The sequence below is a fragment of the Benincasa hispida genome, chromosome 11 (assembly GCF_027475165.1).
Source record: "Benincasa hispida cultivar pf3 chromosome 11, pf3_genome.v1.1, whole genome shotgun sequence".
Lineage (NCBI taxonomy): Eukaryota > Viridiplantae > Streptophyta > Magnoliopsida > Cucurbitales > Cucurbitaceae > Benincasa > Benincasa hispida.
The window spans coordinates 47,226,134-47,236,984 of record NC_143488.1 but is presented as its reverse complement, the minus strand read 5'-3'; the positions used below and the strand labels follow the sequence as shown (position 1 = coordinate 47,236,984).

Genomic DNA, 10,851 nt, shown 5'->3' with positions numbered 1-10,851 from the left:
CATCCTTGAAGAGGGTGGGCCAGAAATACCCACTTTGGAGAACTTTTGCAGTAGTTCTTTGTCCTCCAAAATGACCTCCGTAAGGAAAGTCATGGCACTCAGCTAGGATGCATTGTGTCTCTTCTTCTGGAATGCACCGACGCTCAGAGGATGCACAATCTAAGAAAATCCTTTGACAAACCTTTTGTAGAAGCCTACATAGCCTAGGAAACTTCGTAATGCTTTAACATTTGCAGGCAGGGGATGTTTGGCTATGACCTCAATTTTGGCTTCATCGACTTCTAGCCCGACCTTAGACACATTGTGACCCAAAACAACACCTTCAGTCACCATGAAGTGACATTTTCCCAATTTAGCACAAGATTCGTTTCCTCACATTATACAAGGACGACCTCTAGGTTGTCTAAGCAAGATTGAAAGGAGTCTCCAAAAACTGAGAAGTCATCCATGAAAACTTCAATGGTCTGTTCAAGGAAATCTGAAAAAATTGTCATCATGCATCTTTGGAACGTCCCTGGTGCATTGCACAATCTGAAAGGCATGCATCTGAATGCAAATGTTCCAAATAAGCACGTGAATGTTGTTTTCTCTTGATCTTCTGGGTCAATAAGAATTTGATTGTATCCAGAGTATCCGTCTAGAAAACAGTAGAAGTCCTTATCGGCTAATCGGTCAAGCATCTGGTCGATGAAGGGGAGAGGGAAGTGGTCTTTCTTGGTTGCCGCATTGAGCTTTCCATAATCCATGCAAATGCACCAGCCTGTGACAGTTCTTGAAGGAATGAGTTCGTTATTGTTGTTAACTATCACTGTAGTGCCTCCCCTTTTTAGGGACGCATTGATCTGGGCTCACCCAGCTGCTATCAGAGATAGGATATATTACTCTTGCGTCCAACCACTTAATGATCTCTTTCTTCACCACTTCTTTCATTATAGGATTTAGCCTGCGTTGAGGCTCAATTGATCCAGTTTTCCCCTTTTCTAGCCTAATATTATGCATGCAGTATAATGGGCCGATGCCATGGATGTCAGCCAGCGTCCATCCTATTGCCCGCATGTGTCTTTGTAACATCTACAAAAGAGAACATTCATTAAACTCAGAAAGATTAGCTGAAATAATTATAGGTAAAGTGTTATTTAATCCAAGAAAAGCATATTTAAGATGGTTAGGTAAAGGTTTCAATTCTAGTTCTAGTCGTTCCTCCAATGATGGACGCGTTGGTTTAGTCTACCACTCACTTAGACTTAACGACTTGAATTTCTTCATGGTTTCTCCTTATGCAAGAACCTCGCAAACTTGGTCAACTTCTTCCTCTTCAGGCAATTCTAATTGAGTTGCTAAGTTGACATTGTTCATCATCTGAAAATCTTAATGCGCTTAACACATTAAATTTCATTTCTTGGTTATCTACACACATGGTTAGTTCTTCCTTATACACGTCTATTAACACTTTCCCAGTGGCAAGAAAAGGGCGTCCAAGAATGATTGGCACATCCTTGTCTGCTTCATAATCAAGGATAATGAAATCCCTAGGAATATGAACTTGTCAACTTTCACCATAACATCTTCAATCTTTCCTTTCAGACATGTGATTGTTCTATTGGCGAGTTGAAGCATTACAGAAGTGGGTTGCGCTTCACTAATTCCTAATTTCTTGAAAATTGAGAGGGGCGTGAGGTTGATGCTGGCTCCCAGATCACACAATGCATGTCCCATATCTAACCCTCCAATTGAGCATGGGACTGTGAAGCTTCTCGGATCCTTCTGTTTCTTGGGTAAGTTGTTGCTGACTAACGCATTACACTCTTGCATTAGAACAATTACTTCTGTCTCACTGACTCTTCTCTTCTTCGTCAGAATATCCTTTAGAAATTTTACATACTTGGGCATTTGTTCTAAGGCTTCTATAAGTGAGATGTTAATGTGCAGTTGCCTTGGAAGTTCAAGAAAATGCTTGAACTGCTGCTCATCATTCTTTTTCAGCAAGCGTTTGGGAAATGGTGCTTTTAGTTACACCGCAGGTGCTCCTGCGTTAGATGTGCTCTGGTTGGAATGACTTATAGTTTCAGGTGTTCGTTCTTCTTGATCTTCAAATGCATTTGGGTGTGTTGTGTGCTCAGTTGAAGGATTGTTGTTTCTTGGGTTCACTATTCTTTCCACAAGAGGTTTGTTGCTTCGCAATGTCACCGCATGACATTGTTCTTTTATGTTACTATTTCTCGGGGTTTCTGTATTGCTGGGCAAGACTCCTAGCGGCCGATTCTTCAGCTCACTGGCGATTTGCCCTACTTGTATCTCCAGATTTCTAATGGATGACGTTTGACTTCTTAATAATGCGTCATTCTGGGCGATATATTCCTTTAAGAGGTTTCCAAGCGGAGAAGCTGAATTCATGTATGACCACCTCTATTGAAGGATTATTGGTTGCTGTGATGGCTGGAATCCAGGCGGCGGTCCCTGCCTATGCTACTAATTTACTCCTAGCTAGTGTTGCTCCTTTTGGTGATCTCCCTAAGAAAAATTTGGATGGTTCCTCTATCCGGGATTATAAGTGTTCAAGAATGGGTTATTTTTAATAAAGCAGACTCACTGCAGATTCTGCAGGCAATCGATGTAGGAATGAGGCTCTCCACAGCCCACACAGCTAATCATGGGTTGTACAAATGTGTCCACCTGATTTACCTTTTGTGTGTTTGATTCATTCCTTAGTGATATATTTTGCAAAAGATTTTTCATGGTAGCCACTTGTGTAGAGAGCGTGGCTATTGCATTAGAATCAACAGAGTTTACATTCTGAGAGTGTCTCCTTCTATCTGCTCTTGCATCATAAGTATCATCTACCCATTCCATATTATGTTTGGCAATGTGGTCTAGTATTTCCTTAGCTTCGTTGTAAGATTTATCCATGATATCGCCAGTTGCAACTGCGTCAACTGCCATTTGAGATGCTCTGTTCAATCCTCCATAAAGGTTTCTATCTGGACAGTTAAAGGTAATCCGTGATTGGAACAGTTCTTGACCAGTCCCTTAAAGCACTCCCACACAGCACTCAAAGTTTCAAATTCTTCTTGCTCAAAATTCATTATTTCTCTCCGCCTCCTTGCATTGGTGGTGGGTGGGAAATATTTCTGCATGAATTTTTCCACCAACTTTTCCTAAGTCGTTATCTCTCCAGGCCCCAAAGAATTCGTTCATTACTTTGCATCACCACTCAGAGAATATGGGAATAAGGATAGCCTAATAGATTCTAGGGTGATTCCAAGAATCAAAAATGAATTGCACGTTTCTAGGAAGCATTTCATGTGGTCGTGAAGGTTTTCTCCATGAGCACCTTCAAACTGGCCAGCTGTTTGAAGCATTTGTAGCATTACAGATTTCATCTCAAATCTTGTCCCATCCGGCATTGGATATATGATCTCTGGTGTCAAATCATACAACACAGAAGACACAATACTCTCGCATGAGATGCGTACTACTGTTTGCCATTATGATTGGATTTTGAGTAGCGTTGGCTAGCTGTTGAGCAAAGTTATGGTTTAATTGCTCGTTCGCCATTTGTTGTTGTCTGAGTTGCTATCTAAGTTGTTGTTGCCTTAACCTTTGATGGTGATTAGATCGATTTCTTCTTCGAAAGGTCTTTTCAACTTTGAGGTCGTATACGAGCTCAGGAGTGTTTTCTCTGCTCATAAAACGTTTACAAGCTTCGACTTAGCTTTTAATACTCCCTCAGCTGCAAGTTTCATACAAAAGATACAAGCAAAATTTCTGGTCAGTCTTGTTGCTAAATCCCCGGCAACGGCACCAAAAACTTGTTTGTTTCCCTCGTGATGCAAACTAGAGGCATATTGTGTAAGGAAAGTGGAAAAATAGGGTGCAAGTGAAAGTATGAATAATGCGTTGATGACGCGTTAGTGATGCACGACACCTCTCTTTATGCGTTCAAGTTTTCCTGAATCGGATCCAAGTATAAATCTAATTCAGGTTCCTAGTAAGTCTAGGGTTGAACTCAAGGATTTAGATCAAAGCTAACACAGGGCTTGCATTGCAGCTAATGTAAAAGGATCCTAAGTAAATTCTGAATGAGTTTTATCTACACTAAGTTTGCTGCGTGCGTACAAGAAGATGCAAAGGTTAAGTGGAAGACGGGGGTTCATGTGAAAATGGTGTTTAGTGAAAGTGGTATGCGTTGATCTAAGTGAGATGTACACGTGCGAGAATGTGGTGCGGATGAAATGAACTTAATAATTCAAGTATGTGTAGATGCGTTAGGTTTCTACTTAATTTTTATTCAGTACTTCTCAATGCGAATGCCACACAAATTCCTATCTCTAGGATACATGCGTTAATCACAGAAAGCAATGAAACACTAGTGTCTCTATCTCTAGATGTACCAAGCGTATCAACTTAATGCTTACTTGCTTATTCTCTCGAATAATTCAAGCTAAAATAAGTTTAACCAAGTAATTATATTGGCTTAAGCGTTTAGAAATTGAACTTGCATGAACTCATAGATGCATCTAACATATTGCGAGAAATAAATAGCAACAAAGTGTAGTTGATCAAATATGTGAATTCATAAAGAACCAGACTATCTCTACAATGCCAATACTTAATCGAATGAGATGAAGAGAGCAGAATTGAGATGAAAAGAAAAGAATCAAGCCGCAAAGTACAATCTCTGGTCCTTTTTGGCTTAATTTAAATTCGTGTACAACTAACTTGTGGAAGAACTGGAGGAAAGTTCTCTCTCGAGCTAGGTCTCCTTCACCCCTTTATCAACGATGGAGATGGATTTTTTCCCTTTGTGTTCTTCTTACAGCAATAACAAAGCTCTAAGTCTTTTTTATTTTTGGAATTATACACAATGAGTTAATTACCCTTCTTTTGTTGGGATTTCATCTATTTATAGGCGTTGCTCTTCACCAGCTTATGAACTTGTAGCTTGAAGCTCCAACGATTCGTTAATAATTAATTAAACTCTTTAATTACATTATCCACCATCCATTAATTGTCAGGCACTCCATTAAAGACCGATAGCTACACTCTTCGCTCTACAAATATATTTTTATGTCCATAGGATATAACCAATCAACAGTATGATGACCTTTTGATAAATTTCTCGTAAATACAACTGGGCCAAATTATCGTTTTGCCCTTGTAGTTACATCTAACTTCTTAAGTACCACGGATTCCTCTAATGAACAACAGATCATAGTTCTACTATGATTAAACCCCTCTTAGGCCAAGAGAGGGTGTGGCGCTACATTGTTCAAGACCCGAAATCAGTTCTTAAGGGAGAAATTTATCTACTTACCCCTGCCTCAGGGAAGGAGTGAATTCCATCTTATGTAACTAAGTTCCCAGCTCTCCAATGAGACGAATCCCCAAAATGGTAGGCTTGTTGAGTCGGCGATCTGGCCACTCTCACCCATACAAATCAAAGGACCGCCTTCATAGGCAGGAGTTCACAACTCACTCAGGATTAAGGTCATGTTACCTATGGTCATCCTAGTGAAATGAAAGTCTCTATTATGAATGGCATTATATAATGAGACTAAGCATTTCATGGTCTGATTTTATACAAACTCCTTTGTATAGAATATCCCTGCTTTCAAGTCTAATACATGAATGATCAAGATCATATTATTTGTAGCACTTTCAACATTCCTAACATCTACAAAGCGGGACATACTCGTAGTGCACTAGGATAAGGTATACAGCCTTATCCATATACTACAAACTATATAGGTTATCACTTAAATATGACCCACCTGTATGTCTCCACATACATGTTTAAATTACAATGATAACATCTTGAAGCTCCAACGGTACATGAATAATTAATTAAACTCTTTAATTACATTATTCACCATTCGTTAACTGTCGGGCACTCCACTAAAGACCGATAATTGCACTCTTCGCACTACAAATATATTTTTGTGTCCATTGGATATAACCAATCAATAGCACGATGACCCTTCACAAATTGCTCATAAGTTGGCCAAATTATTGTTTTGCCCCTGTACTTACATTAACTCCTTAAATACCACTGATCCCTCGAATGAACAATAGATTATAGTCCAACTATGACTAAACCCCTTTCGGGCCAGGAGAGGGTGTGATGCCACATTGTTCAACCCAGAATCAGCCCTTAAGGGAGCAATTTATCTACTTACCCCTGCCTCGGGGAAGAAGTGAATTCCATCTTGTGTAGCTATATTCCTAGTTCCCCAATCAGACGAATCCCCAAAATGGTAGGTTTGTTGAGTATAGATTTTACCTATATTTGCATGCAACTTTTGATTATAGATTTTAATTCTAACTTCAATGAACTTATAACCTTTATAAAACAATGAATTTGTCAAAAAAAAAAACTTTTTCATTTGCATTATAACGATTTTGATTAGGTATAACGTTTATATTAATCTAAGTAATGTCATGCTCAATGCACAGTTCATTTTTCATCTAATAATAACATTTTATCATACATGAAAAATAAACATACATATTCATTTCTCTACATCATACATTATAACATTTATGATGCATGAATATGTTTACTCAAAACATGCATTCATATAATATAACAATTATATTATAATGCATGAACATGCTTATATTAATCATGTAACCATATAACTTTTATATGATGCATGATCATGTTTATCCTAAGGTGGATTTTAAAACTATATGGCATACATTATGCAACATATAAAACATACAGTTAAATAATACATCATATGCATATAAAACTATATAAAATCTATGATAGCCCAAAAATTGGCATCCTAATTTTAACAAAATTAAAATTACAAAGGAAAGCTGCCATCCTTGCGTCGAAGAGACTCTTGTGATCAACTATTTGCCAGGTACCTTCCATGACGCACAAACCGAGAAGAACAAGGGATTTCCACTAAATTTCACGTATGGCAGACGAAGTGCTTGACGCATGGGTTTCGAGTACTGCATGCATTGGACAATGAAGTTCATCGCATGGGCATCGTCTTTTCGTATGCGACCGTGAGCATTGCATCCATTGCGCCTAAGTCCTTTCATCGCATGGGCATCGACTGCCCCATGGGTATGCTACCTGCCACATGGGTTTGTGTTCAGCCTTGTAAGTGTCCTCACATGGTATACGTTGACATGCTTATCTTCAAGCTCTTCTGCTTTACAAGGCCATCACCCCATCACATAGAATGCTTCCCACTGCAAGTCATCATCGCATGCCAAGATACCAAACACCATGAGATAGAAGTAAATCCTCTATTTTTCTCCGAAAAACTAAGCTCAGACAGCTTCATTTTTTACCCTGAACGACCCAAAATATACAGACTCGATTGCAAAAATAAAATGCCTAAACAATATGCCCTTACATTGATCAAATCAACATAAAATTCTATGATCTATGGTGCCAATAAATGAAATTATCTATCAAGCAAGTCTCATATATTTTCAAGTAAGATGCAGAAAAACGATCCACCTCATGAACTATTTTTTGTTTCAAAAAACAGAAAATCAAAATGGAAAAAAAGCAATGGCTCTGATACCAATTGAAGGAATCAAATTTCCATGGAAGCGTGTGAACACCTTGCATTTAGGTATTCGTTTTTTTATGGAAACAAAAGCAGTAAAATAAAACATATATTTTTTGGATAAACATTCAAATAAAAACATAAGCATGCTAGAAAAGAGGAAGAAGAGAAGAAATCAAAACTCACCTTTGTTGATTCCTCTAGTTTTCCTCTTCCATCGTTATCAACAATCTCGAACTTTTCTAAGAAGAACACCACCAATAATGTTACCTTGTTATTCTCTAGGATTCCAAAGAACTTGGAAGAGTGGCCTCCAAGAACTTTTGAGGAGGAAAATGGTTGAGAATTTGAAGAGAGAAGTTAGAGGGAAGGTAGAGCCTTGGAGGCTAGGTTTTTGTGTAAAAAAACCCTTTCCCTAAATTTGCTATAAAGATATATTTATATGGAGAAGAATTAACCCCTTCTCCAAGAATTTTTCTTTATACACTTAGTGCTAATTAATTAAATAACCCTTATTTAATTAATTCACACATTAATTAAACAACCATATATTAAATCCTATTTAATATATATTTAATTAATTATCATAAATATCATATATTTATACTAACCTCCAATCTCCATTATTTCTTAATCAATTAATTAACCAATTAAATAACTATATTAAATCATATTTAATATTGAGTTAATTAACATATAAATATCACATATTTATATGTATACATCTCTCTATGAATCCAATTCATACAAATCTAATATTTGAATCTTATTCAAATATATCTCTCTTACATTATTTAGATTATATATCATATCTATAATTAACCATTATATATTAATCTCATTATATAAAATTCCCTCATTTGATTTGAACATAATCATTCCTCATTACTATCCTTTAGTGAGCTAACAAGGGGACATTATGGACCTATAGATTAGAAGCTCTAATGATATGAGATTAATTTATTAAACTTCTTTAATCCAATTAACCAATATTCATTAACTATCGATCACTCCACTAAAGACCGATAGCTGGACTCTTCACACTGTAGATATATTTTTGTGTCCATAGATATAACCAATCAATAGAGCGATGAGCCTCCACAAATGCTCATAACCACAGTTGGGTCAAATTACCGTTTTACTCCTACAGTTACATCTAACTTCTTAAGTACCACTGATTCCTCTAATGAACAAACAGTTTATAGTCCAACTATAAACTAACACCTCTCGGGCCAGTAAGAGGTTGAGGCCTCATTGTTCAAGACTTGAAACCAACTATTAAGGGAGAAATTTATCTACTTTCCCAATGAATGGGAATGAGTGAATTCCATCTACAAAATCTAAAAATATCGGCATCATGCATCGTTGGAATGTGGCAGGAGCATTGCATAGGCCAAATGGCATCCTCTTAAATGTGAAGGCACCATAGGGGCACATAAACGTTGTTTTGTTATGATCTTTTGGTACTATTTGATCTGGTTATAGCCTGAATATCCGTCAAGGAAACAATAGTACTTCTTTCATGCCAACTTGTCTAGTATTTGGTCAATGAACGGTAACAAAAGGTGATATTTCTTCATGGCTTTGTTAAGCTTTCGGTAATCTATGCACCCACATCATGCTTGTAGGGATCCGTTCATTTTTTTCGTTGGCCACCACAGTCATGCCCCATTTTTTGGGTACACATTGGACAAGACTGACCCATGAACTGTCAACGATTTGGTTGATAACTCCAGCATTTAACCACTTTATGATCTCCTTGTGCACAACCTCTTTCATATTCGGGTTTAGTCATCTTTGGCTCTCAACGGAGTTCATGCCTTTCTCCAGATTGATAGGATGCATGCAGAATGCAGGTCTAACTCCCTTGATGTCAGCTATGGTCCAACTAATTGCTTGTTTTTGCCTTCCTAGAATATCTAGCAATAACTGCTCGTTTTGTTCAGTCAATTCTGCTGCAATGATTCCAGGTAATGTGTTGTTTTGACTAAGATATGCATATTTTCAAATGTTTCGATAGTGGTTTCAACTCGAGCTTCAGTGGTTCAATTATTGGTGGTTTTAATGGCTTGGAAGCTTTGTGCTTTACTAAGGTCAATGTGACTGTAGCAATCTGCTCCATTTCTTCAATTTCTTCACAAACTATAACCTGGACTTCTAGGGTCAACACCTCTTGCACATCAGAAAACAAAGTATCAATATCTCTAACAAAAAAAGATTCGCCAATATCTCCGGGGAACTTTAACGCGTTCAACACATTTAATGTGATTTATGATAGAGTAAATTAACACACAGCAGAAGACATCAGAATCAATAAGCATTCTAATTACACTTAATTTGAGTTTAACAACATGCATTGAAACAAAATTTCAGAGAAAGGGTTTCAAGAACTACAACCTATAATGAGTCTCTTCAAACACAACTTTACTCCACGAATTGAGACCTCAAATTTGATTTGGACCACCACAAAGACCTTCTCTACAATTCTCAAGCTTAGAATGTGTGGTGGAAACAAGAAATTGAGGTCAATGGAGTTGAGATGAATGAGGGTTTGCAGAGGAAAAGTTTATGCAGAAATTCAACAACCAATTCACTTGCATGGATCTCAAATTGAAGTCCAATACTTCAATTTATAGATGAAGACCATGCAATTTAGTTTGCAAGGCTGATGTCACTTCAATTTCCAGCATGAGGTGGAATTTGAGTGGAAAACCCAAACTTGGATTTTTCCATTCTCTTCTATTTTCCTTTTTTTTTATATAATTAAAATCCATTTTAATTTTATAAAATCTAATTAATTCTAAAATTTAATTTTGATTTTTCAAAAATAAAAATCTCAATTAAGTTTTATTAATATTGAATTTTCAAAAAATTTCAATTAATCAAATTATCAATTTTGGATACCAATTTCAAAATTGAATTAAATTGGATAATTAATTAAACTAATTTAGTTAATTAAATTTAATATAAAATATTAAATAGTATATTTCACCTCATCAAATATTTAAACATTATTTAAATATTTTTGAACTCTCCAATTTCAAAACCCTAGTTTCAATTTGAACATTTCAAATCTGCTCAATTCATTAATCCAATATCATTTTATGAGCTAGTAGAGAGACCTGAGATTATTGGGCTAAACTCTTTAGACCGAATTTAATCAATGTTCGTTAACTACTAAGACACACCACTATAGCTCGATAGTTGCACTATCCTCACTGTAGATATATTTCTGTCCATTTTAACCATGATCAGTAAGTCGATCCTTCACAGGTCATTCGTATTTACAGTTAGGTCAAAATTATCATTTTACCCC

The 10,851-nt window shown here is 36.7% G+C and overlaps 1 protein-coding gene across 1 annotated transcript; it reads right to left on the bottom strand.

Annotated features, from left to right (window-relative positions):
• Window positions 1–377: 377 nt before the first annotated feature.
• LOC120090693 (uncharacterized) lies at window positions 378–1,890 on the bottom strand. Its single transcript, XM_039048411.1, has 4 exons — window positions 1,558–1,890; window positions 1,288–1,359; window positions 853–1,071; window positions 378–731 (listed from the first exon to the last, which is right to left on the bottom strand). The coding sequence occupies exons 1-4, from the start codon at window positions 1,888–1,890 to the stop codon at window positions 378–380; spliced, it is 978 nt and encodes a 325-aa protein (XP_038904339.1).
• Between the last annotated feature and the right edge of the window lie 8,961 nt (window positions 1,891–10,851).

What these genes read in the sequence shown, in the direction of transcription:
- LOC120090693 (XM_039048411.1), bottom strand. Translation starts at nt 1,890, where the DNA reads ATGCCCAAGTATGTAAAATTTCTAAAGGATATTCTGACGAAGAAGAGA. An exon ending in GAAAGATTGAAGATGTTATG is followed by an intron (nt 1,360 to 1,557) that starts GTGAAAGTTGAC and finishes TAAGATTTTCAG; the next exon opens with ATGATGAACAATGTCAACTT. An exon ending in AAGTTGACCAAGTTTGCGAG is followed by an intron (nt 1,072 to 1,287) that starts GTTCTTGCATAA and finishes TCTCTTTTGTAG; the next exon opens with ATGTTACAAAGACACATGCG.